Source organism: Lepidochelys olivacea (genome assembly GCF_965140295.1).
Source record: "Lepidochelys olivacea isolate rLepOli2 genome assembly, chromosome: 14".
In the NCBI taxonomy this organism is placed as follows: Eukaryota; Metazoa; Chordata; order Testudines; family Cheloniidae; genus Lepidochelys; species Lepidochelys olivacea.
This window is the reverse complement of record NC_140424.1, coordinates 33,429,973-33,457,970: the sequence shown is the minus strand read 5'-3', so window position 1 is coordinate 33,457,970 and position 27,998 is coordinate 33,429,973. Positions and strand designations below refer to the sequence as shown.

The 27,998-nt window shown below is 45.1% G+C and overlaps 1 protein-coding gene and 1 pseudogene across 2 annotated transcripts in view; both read left to right on the top strand.

The window, feature by feature from the left end:
- The window catches only part of LOC311530633 (C-type lectin domain family 2 member D-like), an 839,985-nt pseudogene that overhangs the window by 677,912 nt on the left and 134,075 nt on the right, over nt 1–27,998 (top strand). The window lies entirely within an intron of this gene.
- LOC311530577 (butyrophilin subfamily 1 member A1-like) lies at nt 1,752–26,506 on the top strand. Its single transcript, XM_084647373.1, is given in 9 exon segments — nt 1,752–2,067; nt 6,461–6,577; nt 10,189–10,536; nt 12,557–12,841; nt 14,427–14,531; nt 22,576–22,596; nt 23,524–23,556; nt 24,855–24,863; nt 24,866–26,506. Coding segments are annotated over 8 exon segments (1,413 nt in total). The 5' UTR covers nt 1,752–2,067; nt 6,461–6,471; the 3' UTR covers nt 25,372–26,506.

Here is a 27,998-nt window from a genome sequence, read left to right as displayed (position 1 = left end):
CTACAAACTTCTACAGGGCCCTTTCCTTCTGGCTTCCTGCTACAGTTTTAAAGAAACATTACACATATCCTCACTAAGATAAATTTATCATCTAATATTTTTGAATTCATTACTTTGAATGTTGTACTTGTATAGCATCTTGAATCAGAGGATTTCAGAGGGATTTGCAAATATTAACAAAGTAAGCTTTAAAGTACGGCTGTGGATAAGTCAATATTGTTGTTGTTGTTATACAGCGAGAGGACACTGAGTCAAATATGCTAAATAACTTGCCCAACGTCAAACAGAAAGCTTGTGGCCAGAAGTATAACTATAAGCATGGTGTGGGTGGGTGTTACGTACTCCCAACGTTAGGTGTGTTGACACCTCAATCCATTGATACACAAAAATCATCCAGTCACAGAATAAAATAAATTTTAAAATTGTGTTGTACACCTTTGATAAAAAATTCCATCTATATTTGAAGTGGTGTGTAGAATTATTATTCTGCAAACAAGAATCAGGATTATTTTTGTTTTTTCCTGGTCCTCTGACAATGACTCTGACACATACAAACTTTCTGATCAAGGGGATAAAAAATAGAGTTCCTGAAACTACAAAATGGAAAAATCACAGGACTGGAATACAGTTGTGAGAAGAATAGCTTCATGGGTATAGTTACCTTAAATTTCATATAAAGGTATTTATGTTTTAGATGGGTTTCATCTTCAGAGGCTTTACAATAACTTTTATCCTTCAAGATGAAGATTGCAGAAGACAAGCTGTTTGACTTATAGCCCAGTTCTAAAATAGAAAGTCCAGTTCATCACTTGCCCAGCCAGTTCCAGACAAGAGAGATTACTGGGGCCACAGCATATATGTGTTTGGAGGAGGGATTTAAGAGAGAATAAGGGAGCAGCTTTACAAATATTGATGGGGCATTTTCTCCATGCACGGAAGGGGAGAAAACACTGAGGTGCTTGAGGGAGAAGCAGACAGGTGGGTGACCCAGCCTGCCAGGAGCAGCCCTTACCATTTTGCCCAAGAGGGCAAAAAATGTTTTCTATGCAATGGGAAGACAGTGTTGACAGCTCAGTAAAGCTGGTGGATTTGACAGACAGGGAAGGGCTGAATGGTGAAGGGACTAATGGCAAAGACTATTAGCTTGTGCTGGTGTGGTGCTGGGTGGGGCAGAGGGTCTTAGTGAAGGGACAATAAGACGGTGGGGGATGTGGTAGCAGAAACAACCCGGAAGGGAAGATGGGGCAGTAGTTGGAGAGGTGTGGGGAAGAGAAGCAGGTTTGTGAGTAAAATTATACCTGGGCTTTTGCATGGTCAGGACCCTAGATTGTAAACTCTTTGGAGCAGGGACTGTGTCTTTTTATAGTCTGGAGTGTGTGTGTGTACAGAACCAAGTGCAGTGGGGGCCCAGCCCTGAGTGTATGTGTACAGGACCTAGTATGGTGGGCCCCAGCCCTGAGCGTGTGTGTACAGGACCTAGCGCAGTGGGGCCCGGCCCTGAGTGTTTGTGTACAGGACCTAGTATGGTGGGCCTCAGCCCTGAGCGTGTGTGTACAGGACCTAGCGCAGTGGGGCCCAGCCCTGAGTGCGACCTCTAGATGCTACTGGAATGTAAATAATAATGTGCAGTGGGAGCAGCAGACCAGCATGGGATGTGGAGATATGGCCTGGGGTGGGGCTTAAAGGCATGTGTGTCTGTGCAGAGGATGGGGGATGAAGAGTGGCAGGTGGGGAGGAGGTTGCAGGGATCAGTGTGGGAGGGACGTGGAACGGTGACTTGGAGCCAGCAAGCCCTGCTCTCTGGTCCAGGTTTATGTGTGCAGTATCTGAGGTGTATAAGATAGTACATGTAACAGCTGGGACAGGACAGCTTGGGTCCCTGTCCCCATAAGAAGCTCTGCTCTGCGCTCTTCTCTGCTTAGCGTCCTATTGACAGATCTTTCAGAACATTCGTATCATCAGTGCGGGAGACGTCACTCTTAGTTCGACTATTGCCCATTAATTTTGGTGACTCAACATTAACTGAAGGTGTCTTTTACCTTCCAGCGGAATATGAGGCAGTGAAAGGTACGTGCATTTTTACTAGTTTTGATTAAGCTCAAACTTGGAAAGTGAACACTCAGAGCTGTGTGTGCAAAAGAAATGTTAGTGTAAAAAACTGAAGCATGTTACTGTAACAGTTAATTTACAAGACAAAGGAAAATCCAGAGGAAGGAGTGATAAGAAACAAATATACAGATATTACCCAGAAATAATAAATAGAAAATCTGTGGCATTGAAATATGCATATTATCAGTTTTATTTTTCATATTAACCCTTGAAAATACTTGTAAAAACAAACTTCACTTACTGACCAGAGAGACAGTGTAACAAGAACAAGAATTGTTTTATACAAATAGGGCCCAGCCCTGTGAGCTCTCCGCAGATGTTGGTTTCCTTGGAGGAGGATTGGGCCTGCTGAGTCCTGTGTGGCTTCCACATACCACAGCTGTAGAATCAGGCACATGGGTCTGACCCACTGAAGCCGGCAGGAGTTGCAGGCACTCAGCACCCCTTGGAGTCAGGCCAGCATCATCCAGATTATGGAGACACTTATACAGGAAGAGTTCTTTGAACTGGAGGCCCAGATTCTCTGCGGTGCCAAGATCTGCTCAGGGAGGGGGATGAGGACAGTGAGGGAACTGGTGTTGGCTCCCTGATTATCAAGCTGTCCTAGGGGCTGCTCTAATGTACTCCAGTTGGCTGTGGTCCCTGAGAATTGATGATGTGCTCTGCTCTGGTCCAACACACATCCTCCCACAGGATTAAAAGAATCTCACAGGGAAATACATGGTGAGATGTGGCTCCTCTGTGCTTTATTATTAAGCCATTGAAAGTCCAAGCAATAATCTGGTGGCTGAACATGGTTAATTACTGAAAAGGGGAATATCAGGGATGGGGCATGGCGCAGCTCCATTAGAGAATCATAGAATCGTAGGACTGGAAGGGACCTCGAGAGGTCATCTAGTCCAGTCCCCTGCACTCATGACAGGACCAAGTATTATCTAGACCATCCCTGACAGGTGTTTGTCTAACCTGTTCTTAAAAATCTCCAGTGATGGAGATTCCACAACATCCCTAGGCAATCTATTCCAGTGCTTAACCACTCTGACAGTTAGAAAGTTTTTCCTAATGTCCAATCTAAACCTCCCTTGCTGCAATTTAAGCCCATTGCTTCTTATCCTATCCTCAGAGGTTGAGGAAAAACAATTTTCTCTCTCTTCCTTGTAACAACCTTTTACGTACATGAAAACTGTTATCATGTCCCCTCTCAGTCTTCTCTTTTCCAGACTAAACAAACCCAGTTTTTTCAGTCTTCCCTCATAGGTCATGTTTTCTAGATGTTTAATCATTTTTGCTGCTCTTCTCTGGACTCTCTCCAATTTGTCCAAAACTTTCCTGAAATGTCGCACCCAGAACTGGACACAATAACCCAGTTGAGGCCTAATCAGTACTGAGTAGAGAGAGAGAATTACTTCTCATGTCTTGCTTACAATACTCCTGCTATACATCCCAGAATGATTGTTTTTTTTTGGCAACAGTTTTACACTGTTGACTCATATTTAGCTTATGGTCTACTATGACCTCCAGATCCCTTTCCACAGTACTCCTTCCTGGGCAGTCATTTCCCATTTTGTATGTGTGCAACTGTTTGTTTCTTCCTAAATGGAGTACTCTGCATTTGCCCTTATTGAATTTCATCCTATTTAGTTCAGAGCATTGCTCCAGTTTGTCCAGATCATTTTGAATTTTTATCCTATCCTCCAAAGCACTTGCTTGCTATCATCTGCAAACCTTATAAGTGTACTCTCAATGTCATTGTATAAATCATTGATAAAGATATTGAACAGAACTGGACCGAGAACTGATTCCTGCAGGACTCCACTTGATATGCCCCTCCAGCTTGACTGTGAACCACTGATAACTACTCTCTGGGAACGGTTTTCCAACCAGTTTTGCACCCACCTTAAAATAGCTCCATCTAGGTTGCATTTCCCCACTTTATTTATGAGCAGCTCAGGTGAGACAGTATCAAGAGCTTTATTACTAAAGTCAAGATATACCACGTTCTACCGCTTCCCCCCATCCACAAGGCTTGTTATCCTGTCAAAGAAAGCTATCAGGTTAGTTTGACATGATTTGTTCTTGACAAATCCATGCTGACTGTTACTTATCACCTTAGTGCTGCTTGGTTCACAGCCGGGTGAACTCCTGGGGGACTTGCAGAGCGCATCCAAAGTCAGACCTGTACTTATTAAGCCCTCTACCCTGCAAATACAGAAGTCAGACTGTGCCTCTGGGTTTACAGAAAGGATGTTGTGGAAAAGGAGGCTTAATTCAATAGATCAAGAGCCCCAGCCAAAGGGTGGGTTCGCACCATTTTATTTCCTTCACTGATTCTTTCAAAGTTAAAAGGGAAAGCCAACTGCTTAGCTTTTTGATAGCAGAAGAAGCTGAAATGTGTCTGATCTCACTACAGCAAAATACCCTGCAGAAAATACAGACACGATGAATTAAAACAACTTTACCAGATCAGTCACTGCAATGCTGGAATTCAGTTCTCAGTCTAGCAACAAACTGCACAAGGAAAATCAACCATTTCATGCCCGCCCTTCCCCTTAGCTTTATTTCTTTGAACTTTTATTTCTTTGAACCTGATTTCAGTAGCAGAGGCAGCCCCTCCATCCAGGCTCAGGAAGCAGCTCTGGGCTCTGGCTGCTGCTGCTGGCAGGTTGGAGCATTACGATAAGGACACAGCTGCTTTGCTCGCATTTACCCCACCCCATCCTCCTCACGATTCCAGTGTACCAGAAACATCTAGCCCCCTCCCCGCCCCCCATGATTCCAGTGCACCGGGAACATCTACCTCACCCCACCCTCCTCATGTTTCCAGTGTACCGGGAACATCTACCCCCTAACCCCTCATGATTCCAGTGCATTGCTGGACCTGGGGACTCCTTGCATCTGTGGATCAGCAAGGTTCTACAGAGCAGCGTGATTTTATTTTCTCTCCGAGGCAATCCCCCTCCTGGTACCTTTTCCTTGTAAACCTCCTGGAGTTGAGTCTTATTTTCTTTGTTTTGTTTTTTTAATTTTTTTAAATATAAATATATACAGAGAAAAAACAAACATAATAAACTATATTAAATTCTCATGATATATTAACCATTTGCTACCTAATGTTAGCCATACTTGAAACATTTAATTATATATATATATATATATATATATATATATATATAATATGAATGGTCAAAATATACCTCAGTTATTTGCATTAAACAATTTACAAACAAAATCTGCTTATGGAAAATCAACTAGTTAAAGAAAAATTATGAAGTTAAGTAAAGAATAGAAGCAAAGTTCAGAGGAGAGGGCTAGAGATGGGGAAGGAAGGAAGTGGGTAGAGAGGAAGGAGAAGGGGGGAAGAGGAATGCATGTAATAGGATCATTCAGATACTTCCATGAAAGCATCCCATGTCTCTGAGCTTTTTTTCTTGGATATTTCTGTTATGGTATACTAGTGAGGCAGAACTAGTAACTAGCAGCTGGAGTTAACCATGGCAAATCTCCTGCTGATGTGAAGAGAAGTTCTGAATTTATCAAAGGAATAAAAGAAGCTCCAGGACTCTCACTGCAGTTGAATGTATTGTGACTTTTCTGGCTCATTGCCTGTACATTTCTCTGTCTCTGTTTCTCAGGCTCTCTTGCTGGAGCTGTTCCACTCTGTATTAAATTATATGTTCAGCAGTGCTGCAGTGGAGGAGAGAGGGTGGCTTGGTGATGAGAGCCCTCCTCTTGGCTGTAGAAGACTCAGGTTCAAGTTCCTGCTCTAATAAATATTTCATTATTTACTCAAAGTGGAACAGATCCACCAGGAAAGATTGAAAAAACTCCATCTCAGACTACAGATAAATTGGTTGGTCACTAAGGTGCCACAAGTACTCCTTTTCTTTTTCCATCTCAGGCTAGTCAATAGCCTAGTGATTAGGGCTCTCCCCTGGAGAGGGGAAAATGGAGGGAGAGAGGAATCAGGGAACCAGAGTTGGGGAAAGCAGGCATCTGGAGAGGGGAAAGTGGAATTGAGGAAAAGCAGGAACCTTTGGGCAGGGAGGACCCAGAGGGGAGAAGCAGGATATAGAGGAGTGGGGGAAGCAGCGACCTCGAGGTGGGGAGCAGTGTGGATTGGGTGGGAATGGGACAAACTCGGACTCATAATAGAAACATGTTTTCAACTTTAATGGAATGGTTGCTCTAACTGCATAACACAATAAATTTACTTGGCAATGCATATATCCCATTTTATTTGTGTCCTCTGTGATCTTCTGTCCCTCAAAATCCAATAACCAGCATCTCATAATCACTGTTTTGTTTACTATGATGTTTGTTTGTTTTTCTCCATGTCCATCCTGTTATCTAGACCAAGTTCCCATGAGGATGCAGGTTCTCTCATTCTGCCATAGCACCACAGCCAGATGCTTTCTGCCTGATTTGATTATTTTCTTCATTACTTGTTCTCTTCACAGGTTGGAATCAGGTAGGAATCCCATCTCTTTCTGTAGTTTCTTATATGATTTATCTAGGCTTACAGTGACTTACAAATGGGCTTCACTTGAAGACAATGGAACTACTTACAGTGTGTATACAGAACCACAAAGCAAGATTGGCAACTTCTTTATTCAATTTTGCTCTGCTTATCCTGTTGCTGGGTTGTTGCATTGTTCTTGGGATAGTTTTTAGATTTGCTTATTCATGCATGTGTTTTTAAAAGTTGTCAGCAATGGATAACACTCTATTATTGAAGGAGGATAAAAATCTAAGTAAATAAATAGCAGGGGTTTGAAAAGATGCCCAGTAAGATGTTTAGTTGTAAACAGAAGGCTAAACAAAAAACAACCCAAATTCCAAACAGAAACAACAGTGTTTTTTTAAAAAGTGTCTTCACTGCCTGTCCAAACCTTCAGGACTAATAACTGTCTAACTCATCTTAATGCACTGACGTCCTCTTCCACTCATTCCCTTCTCAAACACCTAGAGAGAGCGGGGACTATAAGTCAGTAGGTTGAACAAGAGGGTAAATGAGATACACAGCTGACGACCCTTTATTGAAAATGTCCCATTAGAACCCATGGGGTTGTTAGCTCAGACACTCCATCTGCTCTCAGTCTCTGGGACATCACATTAGGAAAGAGGCACTAATCTGGTCCCAAACCACTTAATGCTTCATATGTCAAAAAACAGTGCTTTGAAGTGCACACAAAATATACTGGAAGTAAGAGCATATCACAGAGGTCAGGTACACAGTGTCCCATGTGCAGAGCACAGCTAACCAAGTAGGATGCTACACTTTGCACTATCTTAAATTGAAACTAGCCCTCTGGAGATTAAAGGCTTCCACAGCCTGTGAACCTGAGCAACAAAAGGAGAGCCCATTAGGGCTGATCCAAATCCCATTGAAGTAAATGAGAACTGTTCCATTGGTTCAATGGGATTGGGATCAGGTTTCCAGCCCTTTAAAATTTCCTCCAAATTTCGTTGCCTAGTTTATCAGATCTAATCCTATTTTATTTGCATAGCACACTACTGCATGAGGCTGACAGGACTGAGGAGGCAAAAGAAAAGTAATTTTTCTCTCTGAGTTAATTTTCTTTTATGTTGTGGCACATTTCAGAGCACAATGTAGAGTGACTGAACCTTATCACCCTGTCACTGTAACTGGGGTTGGGGACATTTTGTGATCCTCTCACTTGCTCCCCATGACAAGTGCTGGGAATGTATTTCAGTATTTTTTAAAATATAATCTTTCTGCCTGGTGGAGCCAGCAGCAGTCAGGGCCATGTTCAATATCTAGGGGTTCCTTTCTGTTGATACAACACAGAACTGGCTCAATCCTCCACCCAGTATCCTAGGAAATTTACACACCACCCCTGGGTGTCTCTGAGAGGCAATACTTCCCCACTCACAAGCATAGAGTCTGAGTATAGAAAAGAAACTTTAATAAAAGGAGGGAAGCAACTGGGTGTTAATTTGGGAAAACACTGCAACTAGGGTCCATAAAAATAAACCATGGGTAAACGACCCAACCCCAAGTAGGTTGGGCAGTGTCCTTTCCCCTCAGGTTCTTAAGTCCAGCAACCCAAAAGCCCCCTTCACATGCCCAACCCTTCTCTGCACCCCACTCACAGTTGCTGTCCTTGGTTAGTGCAGACCCAGAGTTCAGAGGTGCATCTGCAGACTTCACCTCCCACCTTGTGTGGAGAGGGGGTAAAGAGGCTCCTTACTTGTAGCGCTGCTCGGGCACTCGCTCGCTGCCCCTCTCTGCCAGCCACCCTGCCAGATGTCTGCTCACCATGCTCACCGCGCCTCTCCACTGTCAGCCTGCTGGCTGCTTGGTCATCGCTGTTGGCACACCTCTCCACCAGCCGCCCTGTTGGCCGCTCACCTTGCTTCTCCACCAGCCGCCCTGCTAGCCACTCATCACGCTTCTTTGCCACTGCCCTGCTGGCTGCTTGTTGCGCCTCTCTGCCTCAACAGCCACTCATTCACCAGCTGTCAGTCACCTTCTGCTGCCATCTGCCTCTCTGCTGTGTCCTCTGCACATCAGTTTCTTAGTAATTTTAGCTCTTAGCAGGCAGGGCAGAAACACAGTCGCACCACAAATGATTTCAGCTCTGATCGAACAATTAAATTAACAAAGAGGGTTCTAATGAAGCCTATTTAATGCTATTATTTGACCTGTGGGGAGGAACAGGTTGAACCAGTCTAGGTAGGACCCTTGGTGAGGGTGTGCTGCCTTCTCACTGGGATACTTGTCCCCACCCCTCTTACTTTCACAGGGCGCTGACATTTGAGCCCCTGGCTTAACAAGGTTCTTTCAACTGAGGATGGTCCCCCTTATTTGGGACAGGTTAAGCACAGTACTGCTTCTCTGTATTCCAACAATAATTACAACATTGGTAACAGCATTTCACTACTCCTGCATTCAGTACTAAGGTGATTTGTACCCAACACCAGTTAAAGTTGATCACTTTGACACCTCTGCATCTGTTGAATATGTAAGCAGAGCAGGAACAAATTGTATTTACATAAACACACGGGGAGTCTCTCCCACTCCCAGCTAGCTGTCAGGGAAGCATTCATTCAGACCCTGCTTACATAAACATAATATTAACCCTTTAGACATGAGTGGGTAGCCAGTATTCAGGGTCTTATGGGTTCTTTCCATTAGAAAGAGAAATTGCTGATGGAGTCAGGTATTTATTTGATGAAATCCTTTTTATTTACATAGAATGTACACAAAGTCCCGCATCATTGAACACAGTAGGAATCAAACAGCAGGAGGCAATTTCTTTGCTCACAATTCCAAGCCACTTTCAACCAAAACTTTGCCCAACAAGTTCTCTCTTAGCTTTCACATGCTTCAAGTGCTTTTCTGGCTGTCTCTGGCCCTTCTTTGCAGCCTTTTCTGTCTGCTTCTTTAGTGTTTTTTCTCTGCTTCTGCTCTCACACACAAGCACACAGCTCTACCAAAGCAATACCCATCCCTCTGTATTTGCACTATGCCCACATAGCTCAGCTCTTGACCAGACTTGCACATGGCATGTAATTTGAGTGGTGGCTCTGAAAGTTTCAGCTACTTTACTCCATAAAGGAGCTTCATTGCTTCTATCATTTATTCTGAATGAAGGGTGGCTATTACACCCACCAGATTCAATGAGGTTTCACCCTACATCTGGTATAACAATAATTTAACAGAGTAGCAGCCGTGTTAGTCTGTATTCGCAAAAAGAAAAGGAGTACTTGTGGCACCTTAGAGACTAACCAATTTATTTGAGCATGAGCTTTCGTGAACTACAGCTCACTTCCACTGAATGCATCCGATGAAGTGAGCTGTAGCTCACGAAAGCTTATGCTCAAATAAATGAGTTAGTCTCTAAGGTGCCACAAGTACTCCTTTTCTTTTTGCGAATAATTTACAGTTGTGGAAATGCATTATTTCTTGTAAACTCCATATATAATTTCATGCCCCATGGAATATAAAATACATGAAATAGATCTTGTTGTTTGTGTGTATTGTTAAAGAAATGTATATGAATTTCCCATGCTTTCTCTGAGTTTATCTTCCTTGTATCCTGGTACATTTCTTAGCTCGTTTTAAAGTGGTTGGACCTGACCAGCCTGTCATTGCCACTGTGGGAGAAGAGATTGTGTTACCCTGTCACCTGTCCCCCAAGATGAGCGCTGAGAACATGGAGGTGACGTGGTTCCGGTCCCAACTCTCTCCATTTGTTCATCGCTATAGTGATGGAAAGGACCAGTATGGGCAGCAGATGTCAGAATATCAGCGGAGGACAGAGCTCTTTAAAGATGGTCTCACCGATGGAAATGTTGCCTTGAGAATTTTCAATATCAGACCTTCTGATGAAGGACAGTATAGCTGTTTTGTTCAAGAGGGTATGGATTATGAAGAAGCCCAATTGGAACTAAAGGTGTCAGGTCAGTAGCGTGTGGGGAAGCAATAGATGTGATATATCTTAATTTTTAGTAAGGCTGTTGGCACAATCCCACATGACAATCTCATAAGCAAACCAGGGAAATGTGGTTTGGCTGAAATTGCTAGAAGGTGGGTGCACAACCTGATTAAAAAATTGAACCCAAAGAGTAGTTATCAGTTGTTTGCTGTTAAATTAGGAGGATGTATCAAATGGGATCCCACATGGGTCATTCCTCGGTCCGGTACTATTCAATATTTTCATTAATTACTTAGATGATGCAGTAGAGAGTACACTTATAAAATGTGCAGATGTCACCAAGCTGGGAAAGATGCAGTCCCTTTGGAGGGCAGGATTAGAATTCAAAATGATCTTGATAAACTGGAGTATTGGTCTGAAATCAACAACATGAAATTGAGTAAAAACATGCAAAGAGAAATACACGTAGGAAGGAAAAAATAAATGCACAAATACAATATGGGAATAACTGTCTGTGCAGCAATGCTGCAGAAAAGGATGTGGAGATTTTAGTGGACCACAAAGTGAATATGGAGCCAACAGTATGATGCTGCAGTGAAAAAAAAGGAGATTTAGGCTACATAGCAGGAAAATCTTTCTAACTATGAAGATAGTTAAGCACTGGAACAGGTAACCTAGGCAGGTCATGGAATTCTTGCAATTGTAGGTTTTTTAAGAAGGAGGTTTCACAGACACGAGTTTGGGATGGCCTAGGAGTATTTAATCTTGTCTCAGTGTGGGTGAGTGGACAAGATCAAGGGTTCTCAACATTTTTCTTTCTGAGCCCCCTCCCCCACAACTTGCTGTAAAAACTCTACAGTCCAATTGTGCCACAATCACTGTTTTTCTGCATTTAAAAGCCAGGGCCAGGATTAGGGGATAGCAAGCAGGTCAATTGCCCAGGGCCCCACACCACAGGGGGCCCTGCGAAGCTACCTTGCTCAGGCTTCGGCTTCAACCTCGTGTGACGGGTCTCAGGTTTCAGCCATGCACAGCAGGGTGGGGGCTTTGGCTTTCTGCCCTGGGCCCCAGCAAGTCTAATGCTGACCCTGTTTGGTGGACCCCTTGAAACCTGCTCATAGCCCCCTGTGGGGCCACAGACCCCTGGCTGAGAACCGCTGGACTAGATGACCTTTTGAGTTCCCTTCCAATCCTATAGTTCTATGTGCCTGTATTTCCTTTGGAGAGCGTTCTCAGTGATTCTTATTTGCATTTTACTATTCAAAATTTCCTGTTACCTTCAATTTATTTCCTATCAGTAACTCCAGTGTGTCACTTTTGTAAATCGGATTTAAGTTCCTATGTCATTTGGGTGGTTTTGAAAAATTTCCCCAAGTCCGTTGCGAGGAATGATTCTTCATCCAAACATGAAGTACATTGGATAAGGGGTACACTAGCTACTCCACGTCTGAAAATGAGTGGCTAGTGTTCTGCTGGCTCCTTGTCACTCTGGTGCTATCTCGTTTCATTCTGGTGAAGGCTGCTAAAACTTTAAGGAGGGAGAACAATTCCTCCTGTGAAAGCCCATTCCTCCTCCACTGCTTTTCACCAGTGAAGAGGGGCTTAGGAGCAGCCACACATACTGAGCTCTGGGTTAAACTTGACCAGACATGGACAGACTTTTCTCCTCTGTCTTTGACATGTACCCATAGGGCTAGCTAAAGCAGACTGTATATGATCAAAGAAGAGATATTTCACCTGAAGGTACATTTGAAATATAACTTTTATTTTTCTCAATCTTTTTCTTTATCCGTTAGTGTTAAGATCATTTACCAGCTAACGGATTCATGAAATCATGAAATACAATGTTTTGCCATGTGTAGATCCTGGAATGGAAAACTAGTGAAGGAAAAAGTTTTCCCTTCCCGCTCCATGAAATAATTATAATTTCTTGCTCATATTGTTTCCTGAGTCCATGAGAATAGGGAATAAAAGGAAAGTTTAAATGTTTATCCTCCAGGCTGAACATGTGCATAAATTAATACTGATTTATTAATTTTCTCTAGCTTCAGGCACTGCTCCTCACATCTCTGTTGAGGATTATCAGGATGGAGGGATCCGGGTGGTGTGTCGATCGGTTGGCTGGTACCCACAGCCTGAGGTGCTGTGGAGAGATGCCAGTGGACAGCATTTACCATCGCTCTCTGAAACAAATTCCAAAGAAGCCAATGAGCTGTTTGACATTGAAAATTCCATCGTTATTACAGAGAATTCACACCAGAACTTGTCTTGCGTAGTCAAGAGCACCCACACCAACCGAAAAAAGGAATCAACATTATTTTATATATCAGGTCAGTTACCACCAAAGCAACACACTGTGATCAGCAACAGAAAAAATACAACAGCAGATTGGTTAACTACATTAAAATGTATCAATAGCAATGAAGGCTAGAGTATGATATTTAGACAAAAAACCCTACAAAAGAAACAAACCAATGGTGGAATTTTCAAAAAGTATCCTGAAAGTCAACAAGACTCATTCTCCTAAATAATTCAGACACTTTTGAAGATCCCACCTATACTGTATAGCAGAGGTGGCCAAATTTACTGACTCTCCAAGCCACATATGACAATCTTCAGAAGTTTGAGAGCTGGGGCATGACTGCAGGAGTTTGGGGCTTCAAATCTGTGGGGAGGGGGGTCTCAGGGCTTCAGCCCCATGGGAAGCACCTGCTGGGGCTTGGGGCTTCAGGAGTGGGGCTGAAACCCGAGACCTTCCTCCCTGCAGTGGTGACACGGCGGGACACATGGGGTCACATGCTCCCCCAGACTTTTGCCAGGATTTGCTGGCCCTGCTTGGTCACATGGTGTCGCCCTGTGTGACAGCTGCCGGAGCCGGCAAGCTGGGAGCTGTGACTATGAGGAGAGGCAGCTGGGAACTGCAGGGGGAGCTTCTGCTTTTGCTTCTGCCTGAGAGCTCTTTTGGGACCATGGAGAGGAGGGGCTCAGAGCATAGCCCCAGCTGGGGCTGAGCTCTCACCCATGGCCGGGACTGCAGCAGAGCAATTGGCCCTGGCCAGAGCGCCAAGCCCAGAGCCCATCCCCCGTTCCACCATTCCTCCCAAGGCCCTACCCGTGGCCCCACCCCATTCCACCCCTTCCCCTGTGAGCCTGCCCCTGTTCCAACCACGAACCTGCCCCCATTCCACCCCCACTCCACCTCTTCTCTCGAGGCCCACACCCCGCTTGTTCCTTTCCACCCTGTCTGCTGCCACCCCGAGTCCAGAAAGGCTCTGTGTCCCCACTGTGGCCCTGGAGTAAGAGCTCCTCCAACCCCAAGGCTGTAGCAGTGGGGATTTTTCCGGGGGCCCCAAATTGGCCAGGACCCCTGGGCATAGGCCCTGTGGGTCTGTGCGGTAATCCGCCACTGCACTCCCGCTTCTGGCCTCTCCCCAAGCCTCCATTACGCACCGCCCATGATTGCAGCCCCAGTGTGCTGAGCACTGTACAAATAAACTATGATAGTTCTAAACTAAATGAACAAGACAAGCAAAAGACTGGACAGGAAATAGAGCAACAGAGGGGAAATGACATAGTAAAGCTCATACAGCAGGGCACCAGAAGTGTGGGGAACATAATTCAGTCTCCTGAGTCTGAAGCCAGTGCTTTAGGCATTGGACAAGGTTGTCTCTTTGTGCAACAACAGCAGTGAATTAAACCAGGCTGATTCATACGCTGATCTGTGAATTGATGCCTGTGTTGGTTGGAGTCCTTGTAATATAGGTTTCTGGTGCTCTGTGCACTGCAGACAGGGCTGTATTTCCACCTTTGTTTTAGACTACTCCTGCTGGAGGTAGCTTTATATGATGTGGAATCCTTTGATTTTTGCCCTTACTTACAGAGTGATGTGAGTCCCTCTAGGGTTTTCTTTTACAGCTGCCTTTTTCCCAAAGGCGAATCCATGGATGGTGGCTCTGTCGGTGATCCTGATGATTTTCGCATGTTTCATTGGTATCACTATTTATTTATTTAAAATAAAAGGTAAACATTATAAAGGAAAATATAATGCAAGATTTTCTTCTAATAAAAGCAGTAAGGCTACATCTGAAAAACTAAAAAGTAACATGAAAAATGTAGAAGCAACAAAAAATAATGGTTTTGTATGGAAATGTCCTTGCAAAGGAACTTCACTGAGTTACACCAGCTGAGCCTTCACATTTATATATAACGGGACACATAAAATTAGAGAAAAGTGAAAAGAGAAGACGTCCCAGGCTGTGAGATGAGATAGGGCAGTGGCTCTCAACCTTTCCAGACCACTGCACCCCTTTCAGGAGTCTGATTTGTCTTGCATACCACAAGTTTCTCCTGACTTAAAAATCACTTGCTTAGGGTATGTCTACACTACAAAATTAGGTCGAATTTATAGAAGTCGTTTTTTTAGAAATCGTTTTTATATATTCGAGTGTGTGTGTCCCCACAGAAAATGCTCTAAGTGCATTAACTCGGTGGAGTGCTTCCACAGTACCAAGGCAAACGTCGACTTCCGGAGTGTTGCACTGTGGGTAGCTATCCCACAGTTCCCGCAGTCTCTGCTGCCCATTGGAATTCTGGGTTGAGATCCCAATGCCTGATGGGGCTAAAACATTGTCGCAGGTGGTTCTGGGTACATATCATCAGGCCTCCGTTCCCTCCCTCCCTCCATGAAAGCAAGGGCAGACAATCGTTTCGCGCCTTTTTTCTTGAGTTACCTGTGCAGACGCCATACCACGGCAAGCATGGAGCCCGCTCAGGTAACCGTCACCGTATGTCTACTGGGTGCTGGCAGACGTGGTACTGCATTGCTACTCAGCAGCAGCAACCCCTTGCCTTGTGGCAGCAGACTGTACAATAGGACTGGTAGCCGTCATCGTCATGTCCGAGGTGCTCCTGGCCATGTTGGCCAGGAGCACCTGGGCAGACATGGGTGCAGGGACTACATTAGAAGTGACTTGACCAGGTCATTCTCTTTAGTCCTGCAGTCAGTCCTATTGAACCATCTTATGGTGAGCAGGAGGCGATATGGATTGCTAGCAGTCCTGTTGTACCATCTTCTGCCGGGCAGGCAAGAGATGAGGATAGCTAGCAGTCCTATTGTACCATCTCCTGCCGAGCAGCCATGAGATGTGGATGGCTTGCAGTCCTTCTGCACCGTCTGCTGCCAGCCAAAGATGTAAAAGATAGATGGAGTGGATCAAAACAAGAAAAAGACTAGATTTGTTTTGTACTCATTCGCTTCCCCCCTCCCGCCCCGTCTAGGGGACTCATTCCTCTAGGTCACACTGCAGTCACTCACAGAGAAGGTGCAGCAAGGTAAATCTAGCCATGTATCAATCAGAGGCCAGACCAACCTGCTTGTTCCAATAAGAACAATTACTTAGGTGCACCATTTCTTATTGGAACCCTCCGTGAAGTCCTGCCTGAAATACTCCTTGATGTAAAGCCACCCCCTTTGTTGATTTTAATTCCCTGTAAGCCAACCCTGTAAGCCATGTCGTCAGTCGCCCCTCCCTCCGTCAGAGCAACGGCAGACAATCGTTCCGTGACTTTTTTCTGTGTGGATGCCATACCAAGGCAAGCATGAAGGCCGCTCAGCTCACTTTGGCAATTAGGAGCACATTAAACACCACATGCATTATCCAGCAGTATATGCAGCACCAGAACCTGGCAGAGCGATACTGGGTGAGGAGGCGATGTCAGCGTGGTCACGTGAGTGATCAGGACATGGACACAAATTTCTCTGAAAGCATGGGCCCTGCCAATGCATGCATCATGGTGCTAATGGGGCAGGTTCATGTGGTGGAACGCCGATTCTGGGCTTGGGAAACAAGCACAGACTGGTGGGACCGCATCGTGTTGCAGGTCTGGGACGATTCCCAGTGGCTGTGAAACTTTCGCATGCGTAAGGGCACTTTCATGGAACTTTGTGACTTGCTTTCCCCTGCCCTGAAGCGCATGAATACCAAGATGAGAGCAGCCCTCACAGTTGAGAAGCGAGTGGCGATAGCCCTGTGGAAGCTTGCAACGCCAGACAGCTACCAGTCAGTTGGGAATCAATTTGGATTGGGCAAATCTACTGTGGGGGCTGCTGTGATGCAAGTAGCCCACGCAATCAAAGATCTGCTGATATCAAGGGCAGTGACCCTGGGAAATGTGCAGGTCATAGTGGATGGCTTTGCTGCAATGGGATTCCCTAACTGTGGTGGGCCATAGATGGAACCCATATCCCTATCTTGGCACCGGAGCACCAAGCCAGCGACTACATAAACTGCAAGGGGTACTTTTCAATAGTGCTGCAAGCTCTGGTGGATCACAAGGGACGTTTCACCAACATCAGTGTGGGATGGCCGGGAAAGGTACATGACGCTCGCATCTTCAGGAACTCTGGTCTGTTTCAAAAGCTGCAGGAAGGGACTTTATTCCCAGACCAGAAAATAACTGTTGGGGATGTTGAAATGCCTATATGTATCCTTGGGGACCCAGCCTACCCCTTAATGCCATGGCTCATGAAGCCATACACAGGCAGCCTGGACAGTAGTCAAGAGCTGTTCAACTACAGGCTGAGCAAGTGCAGAATGGTGGTACAATGTGCATTTGGACGTTTAAAGGCGCGCTGGCGCAGTTTACTGACTCGCTTAGACCTCAGCGAAACCAATATCCCCACTGTTATTACTGCTTGCTGTGCACTCCATAATATCTGTGAGAGTAAGAGGGAGACATTTATGGAGGGGTGGGAGGTTGAGGCAAATCGTCTGGCTGCTGGTTACGTGCAGCCAGACACCAGGGTGGTTAGAAGAGCACAGGAGGGCGCGGTGCGCATCAGAGAAGCTTTGAAAACCAGTTTCATGACTGGCCAGGCTACGGTGTGAAAGTTCTGTTTGTTTCTCCTCAATGAAACCCCTCGCCCCTTGGTTCACTCTACTTCCCTGTAAGCTAACCACCCTCCCCTCCTCCCTTCGATCACTGCTTGCAGAGTCAATAAAGTCATTGTTGCTTCACATTCATGCATTCTTTATTCATTCATCACACAAATAGGGGGATGACTACCAAGGTAGCCCAGGAGGGGTGGTGGAGGAGGGAATGAAAATGCCACCCAGCACTTTAAAAGTTTACAACTTTAAAATTTATTGAATGCCAGCCTTCTGTTTTTTGGGCAATCCTCTGTGGTGGAGTGGCTGGTTGGCCGGAGACCCCCCCCCCACCGCGTTCTTGGGCGTCTGGGTGTGGAGGCTATGGAACTTGGGGAGGAGGGTGGTTAGTTACACAGGGGCTGTAGTGGCAGTCTGTGCTCCAGCTGCCTTTGCTGCAGCTCAGCCATACTCTGGAGCATATTAGTTTGATCCTCCAGCAGCCTCAGCATTGAATCCTGCCTCCTCTCATCACGCTGCCACCACCTTTCAGCTTCAGCCCTCTCTTCAGCCCGCCACTTACTCTCTTCAGCCCGCCACTTACTCTCTTCAGCCCGCCACCTCTCCTCCTGGTCATTTTGTGCTTTCCTGCACTCTGACATTATTTGCCTCCACGCATTCCTCTGTGCTCTGTCAGTGTGGGAGACAACGTGAGCTCAGAGAACATTTCATCATAAGTGCGTTTTTTTTCTTTCTAATCTTCACTAGCCTCTGGGAAGGAGAAGATCCTGTGATCATTGAAACACATGCAGCTGGCAGAGAAAAAAAAGGGACAGCAGTATTTAAAAAGACACATTTTATAAAACAGTGGCTACAGTCTTTCAGGGTAAACCTTGCTGTTAACATTACATACATAGCACATGTGCTTTCGTTACAAGGTCGCATTTTGCCTCCCCCCACCGCGTGGCTACCCCCTCAACCCTCCCTCCTCCCCGTGGCTCACAGTGGGGAACATTTCTGTTCAGCCACAGGCAAACAACCCAGCAGGAACGGGCACCTCCGAGTGTCCCCTGAAGAAAAGCACCCTATTTCAACCAGGTGACCATGAATGATATCACTCTCCTGAGGATAACAGAGACATAAAGAACGGATGTTGTTTGAACGCCAGCAAACATACACTGCAATGCTTTGTTGTACAATGATTCCCGAGTACGTGCTACTGGCCTGGAGTGGTAAAGTGTCCTACCATGGAGGACGCAATAAGGCTGCCCTCCCCAGAAACCTTTTGCAAAGGTTTTGGGAGTACATCCAGGAGAGCCGCGAATGCCTGGGCAAATTAATCCTTTCACATGCTTGCTTTTAAACCATGTATAGTATTTTAAAAGGTACACTCACTGGAGGTCCCTTCTCCTCCTGCCGGGTCCAGGAGGCAGCCTTGGGTGGGTTCGGGGGGTACTGGCTCCAGGTCCAGGGTGAGAAACCGTTCCTGGCGGTCGGGAAAACCGGTTTCTCCGCTTGCTTGCTGTGAGCTATCCACAACCTCCTCCTCATCATCATCTTCTTCGTCCCCAAAACCTGCTTCCGTATTGCCTCCATCTCCATTGAAGGAGTCAAACAACACGGCTGGGGTAGTGGTGGCTGAACCCCCTAAAATGGCATGCAGCTCATCATAGAAGCGGCATGTTTGGGGCTCTGATCCGGAGCGGCCATTCGCCTCTCTGGTTTTCTGGTAGGCTTGCCTCAGCTCCTTAAGTTTCACGCGGCACTGCTTTGGGTCCCTGTTATGGCCTCTGTCCTTCATGCCCTGGGAGATTTTGACAAAGGTTTTGGCATTTCGAAAACTGGAACGGAGTTCTGATAGCACGGATTCCTCTCCCCATACAGCGATCAGATCCCGTACCTCCCGTTCAGTCCATGCTGGAGCTCTTTTGCGATTCTGGGACTCCATCATGGTCACCTCTGCTGATGAGCTCTGCATGGTCACCTGCAGCTTGCCACGCTGGCCAAACAGGAAATGAGATTCAAAAGTTTGTGATTCTTTTCCTGTCTACCTGGCCAGTGCATCTGAGTTGAGAGTGCTGTCCAGAGCAGTCACAATGGAGCACTCTGGGATAGCTCCTGGAGGCCAATACCGTCGAATTGTGTCCACAGTACCCCAAATTCGAGCCGGCAAGGTCTATTTAAGCGCTAATCCACTTGTCAGGGATGGAGTAAGGAAATCGATTTTAAGAGCCCTTTAAGTCGAAAGAAAGGGCTTCATCGTGTGGACGGGTGCAGGTTTACATCGATTTAATGCTGCTAAATTCGACCTAAAGTCCTAGTGTAGACCAGGGCTTGGAGTCATTATGGATAGTTTTCTGAAAACATCCACTTAATGTGAAGCATCAGTCAAAAAAGCAAACAGAATGTTGTGAATCATTAAGAAAGGGATAGATACCTCTGTGTAAATCCATGGTACACCCACATCTTGAATGCTGCATGCAGATGTAGTCACCCCATCTCAAAAAATATATGTTGGGATTGGAAAAGGTTCAGAAAAGGGCAACGAAATTTGTTAGGGATATGGAACAGCTTCCGTATGAGGAGACATTAATAAAACTGGGACTTTTCAGCTTGGAAAAGAAACAACTGAGGGGAGGTATGATTGCGGTCTATAAAATCATCACTGGTGTGGAGAAAATAAATAAGGAAGTGTTATTTACTCCTTCTCATAACACAAGAACTAGGGGCTCATAAAATGAAATTAATAGGCAGCAGGTTTAAAAGAAACAAAAGGAAGTATTTCTTCACACAACGCAGAGTCAACCTGTGGAATTCTTTGCCAGAGGATGTTGTGAAGGCCAAGCCTATAACAAGGTTCAAAAAAGAACTAGATAAGTTCATGGATGATAGGTCCATCAATGGCTATTAGCCAGGATGGACAGGGATGGTGTCCCTAGCCTCTGTTTGCCAGAAGATGGGAATGGGCTATGGGATGATCACTTGATGATTACCTGTTTTGTTCATTCCCTCTGGGGGCACCTGGCATTGGCCACTGTCGGAAGACAGGATACTGGGCTAGATGGACCTTTGGTCTGACCCAGTATGGCCATTCATATTTTCTAGTAATAATTTTTATTTATCGCTGTTTATTTTATTTATTTATTTGTTTGGGAAATGTGATACCGACATTGGTGTCATTATCTTTCCTCCAACAAGTAAAATTTTCCACAAATTTGTCTCCTCATTATTATTATTATTTATTATTTATTATTTATTATGGGAGAGATTTTAGAACCAGAAACACCACTATCATCAATAAGAGCTTTGTCATTGACTTCAGGGAGTGAAGGATCAAGCACTAAATGCACAAGTCCTAGAACAATACAGTTGATAATATTAGGGCCTGAAATTACACTCCTTGCACCCCTAAAGCTCCCAACAAAGTTGCTGGATATGTAGGATATGCCAGGAAGCAGGACTGGGCTCTAATTCTGCTGGGAATTCAGAACTTTCACAACTTGGAAATACTCACTCTTTGATATTGAACTCCAATGTAGTCACATGATTAGTAAAACAAAAATTTAATGTTTATCGAGGTGCTAAGGATTCATATAATGAAAACATTTCTTTCAATCTACATTAACTGTAAATATTCTTAAACAACTTGCTTTTCAAATGTTTTCTCCTAATAGAAACTGTTCTATGAAGTTGTTTGCTGTTAATTTTTGTTGTTGTGATTATTGATAATAAAGGAACACCAACTTGAAACTCACATGAAATATCACAATAATGTATTGATGATAATTCAATAGGTAGGAGATGAGAACACAGAGAACATGATTTAAGATGTATCTTCACTGAGGGTGAAATTCCCCTCCTGCAGGAGGTGACATTAAGTGGGAGACAAGGGGGACTCTGTGCCCTCCTGCACAGCGGGGAAGGGCTTCATGCCAGCTTGGTATCAGTTTTTCCCCTTTGTGCAGAGTTGTTTCTGATAGATACAAGTTAGGTCTATTCTTGGTGTCATCTTGTTATTTACAGAATATGTAGAGGAAAGTCTTTTATCCTAGAACACAGAAGAAACCAACAACAGCAGACAGTTTCCTTGCTCAGAAAATCCCCAATCTTCCACTGTAGTGAGCTCTGTGCCCAAGGAGCCCTATCTGCTTCCGTTCACACCCATAACTCCTTTGCCAGGTTTCTTTTGGTTTTCTACCTCCAACAAACACACACGCACGCACGTGCGCGCACACACACACACACGGTCTTTTAGCCCCTGAGTTCACTATCAGTGATAGCCCTGTTAATCTACCTGGGTTGGCTTTGTGCCCAGTGCACTGGGCAGTAGTTTTCATTATTTCTAGCTGGATCACAACACAAAAGGCCATAATGATTCTTTCTACTGAACCTGAAGGCAGATGCTTGGCTTTAACAAAGTCTGTGATCCTCTTTGGATCAAAATCCCATTAACACCTGCCAAAATAACGTCAACAACTGCTGAGAAAGAGGTGTGTGTGTGTGTGGCTATATGTACTATAAATCTGGGCAGGAAGCCAGAAGCTGGGGCTGGACAGTGAAGTACAGGGAGAAATGGAGATAGAGACTGAGGAGTTTTAGGGATAGCTCTGTTTCCTTTTTATAACAACATGATCTGGTCAGTGATATAGAAAATGACTCTGTTGAGCTTTACCATTGTCACATGACAAGTATCAGGTCAGCAGAGAAATGGGAGTGAAGCCACCAGGCCAGGATTTTGTAGATTCCAGATAGGGGATGTGCAGGAGCTGCAGCTGAGATCAAAGTGAGTACACTGGCCATTGCGAGGCTTCAGAGGTGCTCTGTGTCCTGCGTGTGGTATCTTTACTGAAATCTCTTTTTGCTAACAAAGTGCAGTGCACCTGAGCTCTATAGTGCTGGGCCCTACAGAAACACCCCATGCTAGGGAAGTAAATAAATGCATCTATTCCAGGGAGGAAAAAGTTCCTAGCAACTTTCAGGTTTAAAACCAAGCCCTTTTTGAATCATCACAGCTAAGTATTGTCAATTGTAACATCTCTCTGCCCAACACTCCCATAACTCAGAGACTGCCCTCTTTACCGATAGTGTGAATTTCATACATAGAGAATACAGCCTTTCAACTGTGTATCCAGGGGGATAGAAGCTCTGGACGATAAAACTTGATATAATAATGAATATTTATTTCTCTACATTTTTAGGGAAACTTACTGCAGAGCTTGGTAAGTCTTCTTTTGCTTCTATTTTTTGCACACACTTGTATACTGATCAGAGTGTTTTGTCGTCATTGTGGTGTTGACGTTTATTTAGCTTTTTTGTTAGGTTGATTGATTTTGGGGGGGCAGGGTTGTTTTTCTGATTATTTATTTCTTGGGGGAGGTTGTTTTTCTTTTTTCAATTTCGATTTTAAAAAATGTGGAATAGAGGTAAGGCTGATCAATGTCACACAGAATAAACAAAATAATATAAGGGATTTGAAAAGAAAGGAGCTGTCCGATTTAACTTTGATCCTGACAGTACTGAGAAATAGTGCAGAAAAGAAGTGGAAAGTGGATCTTTGTCATAAAATTGAAATTAAATTGGCAATGTTTTGAAGAAAAATGTTTGTTTCTGAAAAAGGCAATTTGTCAAGAAAAACACTTTTAATTCAAAAATTAGGATTAGCTTTCAGATTTGACTTGCTGTATCTGAGTAGAACTCATGGGACTCAGTGGAGTGACTCCGATCTGTAAAGTTAAGCACGTGCAGCCATCTTTTCACGATTGCTGCACATATATGTTCTATTCTGCTCCCTCTGAAATAGATGGGAGATTTTTCACTGACCTCGGTGGGACCAGGTTCAGGCTTTTCTGACCAGGTATTTTGCATCCTAATTCTAATGTGTCCGTTGAAAAATCAGATCGTAAGTTTTTTGACAGTTGCATAGTTAATGGAACCTGACATAATACAAAAGAGTGTGTTAAAGGTGTAGCCTCTGTGAGAGAAGCACTTACACAATCTAGGTGTGTTTCTGATTCTTTATTTTATCATAAACATCTGATAGACATTATAAATCTATTTTTTCCCTCAGTGTACCATTCTGTACCCTATTGAATCCTAGAGAATTTGTTCTGGGGAATTCTCATCTCTGATTATGTGGTTGGTTTCAGGCTGGAGAAAGCTTGCTGCCCCTCTGGAAAAAGGTAATTGAAGATCATACTGTATCAATGTCCATCACCTTTCATAAGAAAATGTTGCACCTTCTCCTTGATTGCAGCAGTGAGTAGTTCAGGGCAGACCTCACAAGCATCCTGTATGTTGGTGCGCATCAGGATGTGAGGCAGGTTTTATGCCTATGTCCTGCCACAGCACAATGCATCCAGATCATACACAGCTCCTCCCACTCCTCTGTCTGCATGTGCCCTGCCCCCTGAAGGGCTTTCTGAGAGCACCTCCCAGTCATTGTACAATGGAACATGACCCTGCCCAGCTGCTACCCCAGGGCCAAGGCCTGCCCTGTCTTCCCATCAATTGCCTTCCTGCTCCTGCTCATGTCTCCTCCTCACTCTTCTTCAGCCCTCACTGCCTGGGAGAGGGACAGAGCTATGCTCTGCAGACAAGGAGCAACTGAATTCTGTGTCTGGTGTCTAGATACCATGATGATGGAGATGGGAAAAGTGTTGACTAGAATTACAGCTAGAGGGGCTGGGGTAAGTGAGGAAATAAAATGTAGGGGAGGAAGATCCTGCTTCCTGCACATGAGCCAGAGCGAGCAGTGGAGGAGAGATGGGTGGGGGAGTGAAGGTGGTGGTGGGAAGGAGAGAAAGGGAAGGGAAGGGAAGGGAAGGGAAGGGAAGGGAAGGGAAGGGTGGGATGATGAGCAGTTTTGAAGATGATAGCAATTAACAGGAGGGTGAGTGCAGTTCCCCAGAGCAGCCGCCCTTGGGAGAAACGGGACCTGCAGCTGAGCAGTGAAATCTGAGGCATGTCAAGTCCTTGCCCCATGTGGCCTGTTGCTGTCTGAGGAAGGAGCACGTCAGAGATCCAGCATTTGGAGAGGGGAGGAGAGTGAGGAGGCCCATATCACATTGAAAGGAGGAAGCAGCTGGGAAACAAAAGGACTCATGCTGGAAATAAAGCACTTCGGGGGGGGGGGGAAGCTGTGTCAATATTCTTGACTTCATATAATCTGCTGTGTCCCCCCAGGGATACTAGTCCCCTCCATGGGGAGAGGTGGGGCCAGGAGGGGATAGACCCTGATTCTGAGGCCTGGCCCAGCTGATCCCTTCACTCTGTTACTGACACATCTCTGTCAGGGGAGTGACTCTCCCCTGCACTGTGCTGAGATCTCAGAGCTGCTCCCCATTCCAACCTGGTAAATTCTGGAGGAAGGCGATTCCCTAAGTCACACTCCATCTGGGGCAGATTCTGTCACTGACATGATCAAACTCTCCCGCAGGGCTGAGCTCTGCCCTTAATGCTCTGATTTTTTCTTTCCCAGAGAATGTGACTTGGATCCAGACACAGTTCATCCCCATCTTCTCCTGTCTGTGGATTGCAAAAGTGTTAAACGGCTATTCACACGGCTGGATTGCCTCGACAATCCTAAGAGATTTGAATATGAACGTTGTGTGCTGGGCTACGAGGGGTTCAACTCAGGGAGACATTACTGGGAGGTGGAGGTGGGACATGGGGGATACTGGGCTGTGGGGATCGCTAGAGAGTCTGTGAGGAGGAAAGGAGAGATCATATTTAGCACTGAGGAGGGGATCTGGGCTGTGGGCCATTGGGGGAATCAGTACCTCGCTGTCACTTCTCCTCGCTCCCCATTGGCCCTGAAGCAGGTGCCCAAGAGGATCCGGGTTTCTCTGGACTATGAAGTGGGGAAGGTGGCATTTTTTGATGCTGATAAAGGGGTACTGATATTCACTTTCCCACCGGCTTCCTTTGCTGGGGAGAAAATCCACCCTTGGCTCTGGGTCTGGGATTTGCAATCACAGCTCAGACTGTGTCCCTGAGACACAGGAAGAAATACCCCTCTGGGACACTTGTCATCAGCCAGTCTAGCCTCACACATCCTCATCCTAAGATGCTGGAGGTCTCCAATGTTTCTGCAGAGCCTGTAATGCACAGTTTCTATAAACCTGGAAGAGGGGTGGTGTCCCTGGATTTAAGAGCCATTGAGAGCAGAGATGGAGGAAGACAAGCCAATTTCCTTGGTCCTAAGATTGTGCAGCCTGTCTGTCACTAGCCTCTGCAATCCAAGAGAACTCTAGCCACTGGTCAGGTTAGTAGCTAAGGGTGTGTCTACACTGCAGCGTGTGCTCCATCCTGCCTTGTAGGCATGTGCACACATTAGTCAAGTCCACTTGTAAAAGTCCACACTGCCGAGCTGCACATGATCCGTACCCCATACACGTGTGTTGACATGAATGCTGTAGTTTCGTGTTTGGCACTAGGATTTCTAGGGACATGGAGTGCACATTTGGCAGGCTGAAGGCAATATGGTGCCACCTACAGACCATTTGGACACCAACATAGCCAGTGCCATCCATATGGCTGTGGTCTGCTGTGCTCTGCCTAGCATCTGCAAGGAGAAAGACACTGCTGGTTGCAGTCCCATACAGACATCCAGAATGTGCACCTGTCATCCAGGGGTGCTGGAATGGGGAGTCAGGGGTCCATGGCCCCATCACTTTTAAAAATGGGGGACTATGCCCTCCAACTTTTAACAAGCCGTAAGAGCAAGCGATGCGGGGGCAGAGAGGAGTGAGCAGGGGTAGGGCCTTACGGGGCAGAGGTGGTGTGAGGGTGGGGGCTCAGGAGGAAGGGGTGATGTGGGAGCAGGGCATTGGGAAAAGGGGTAGTGGGGGAGGGCAGGGCCAGAGTTTAGGTGCCGGTGGCTCCCCACACTTTTATGGAGCTTCCATCGCTCCTGCTGTCATCACAGAGGTTGGGTCCAGGTGAACAAGGGAAACAAGGGATGGCTTACACACCTACATCCTTGCAGCACTGGGTGATGTGGAGATGTGATGAGGGACTGTAATGCTGTACATTGGCATTGTGTCTATTTCCTATGTGCTGATTTGCTCTTGGTTATTTGCTGTTGCTTTTAAAAGAATCTGATATTTTATTTAAAATCTTTGGATACAACTTCCTGACTCTTCCTTTATTTCCTGACACTCATATGCCAATGTATTGTCCAAGCCAGCCAATTCATTAACAAAACAAAATGCTGAAATAACCCAAAGACCATTGCAGGCACCATGACTTCCTGTCCACAAATAATTCTTCAGAAGTGTGCAGTGTGAAATAAAGTGCAACCCTGTGCAAAAGGACAGGTTTCAGAGTAGCAGCCATGTTAGTCTGTATTCGCAAAAAGAAAAGGAGTCCTTGTGGCACCTTAGAGACTAACCAATTTATTGGAGCATGAGTATCTGATGACGTGAGCTGTAGCTCACGAAAGCTTATGCTCAAGTAAATTGGTTAGTCTCTAAGGTGCCACAAGTCCTCCTTTTCTTCCTGTGCAAAAGGGGACCAATAGCTAAAGTCCAAGCTCCATGGGCTCACTAATAGTGGAACTGGAAGTCAGAAGGGCACCTCCAGTTCTCCTTCCCCCTAGTCAAAATGTTGATCTTATTGAATGCTGTTTTATGGGGGTGGAATGCACATGGTACATCTGCCCATTTCACTCCATGCATTGCTCAGAGCCCACCCAACCCCAGAGTTTTCCAGTGGCTGCTGGACGTGGTAGCATGGAAGTCGGTCTGCAGGCAGTGGGGATGGTGCTGAAGGTGGTGCTGGAGCTGGTATTGAGGGCTGCAGCTGTCAGGGGGTAGCCTTTAATTTTATTTAAAGTGAATTTTGCAATGTGGTATTACACCACCGTGGGTTCGGCTCTGGCAGCTACAGTTTTAAGCTTAACACAGTGAAAGTTACCTTTGCTACTTGCTTTAGATTTAGAGTTTTTAGGAACACAAAGACCAAAGGTAGTGACCACACATACATTTACCAATGCAAGGTTTATTTTATTTTATAAGTTTTATTAAAGTTATAATTACCCAAGCATACAGAAACTTTATACAGACCTCTGCACAAGTTACAAATATAGTTATACTTTCTTAAGAGTGTTAGGGATTGAATGGGTCTTTTATGGCTTGATTATTAGTAGAGGGATGGTTTCTGCTGGAGTCTTCCATAGGGAGCTCAATTTTTACATGTTGGGCATTTTTTTTAAATAATGTGATTTTGTTGATACCTACATTTTGTGCATGTTTATGAAAGTGTTAACCTTTTTTTATGGGTTTGCGTTTCCTGGAAACTAAAGGGATCCCAATTTTTTTATATGTGTAAGTTTTTTTAATTTTTATGAGCATTGACACACAACCTGTATTTTGTGGTTAAGACACATGTTGGAGACAGATGTGCCTTTACAGTATTTTTATAATTTACTATTAATTTTTTGTGTGGAGGGGGTAATTTTGTGCAATATTACCACTTGGTACCTTTTTTCATAATTTTATGGCATTGCCATAAACATTTAAACATTGCCCCCCATGCAGGGAAGAAATAATCACCCCATATTACATTCTGTGTCAAGACAAGGCCAACATGTTTGAACTTTGTCATCAATCTGGTATGTTTT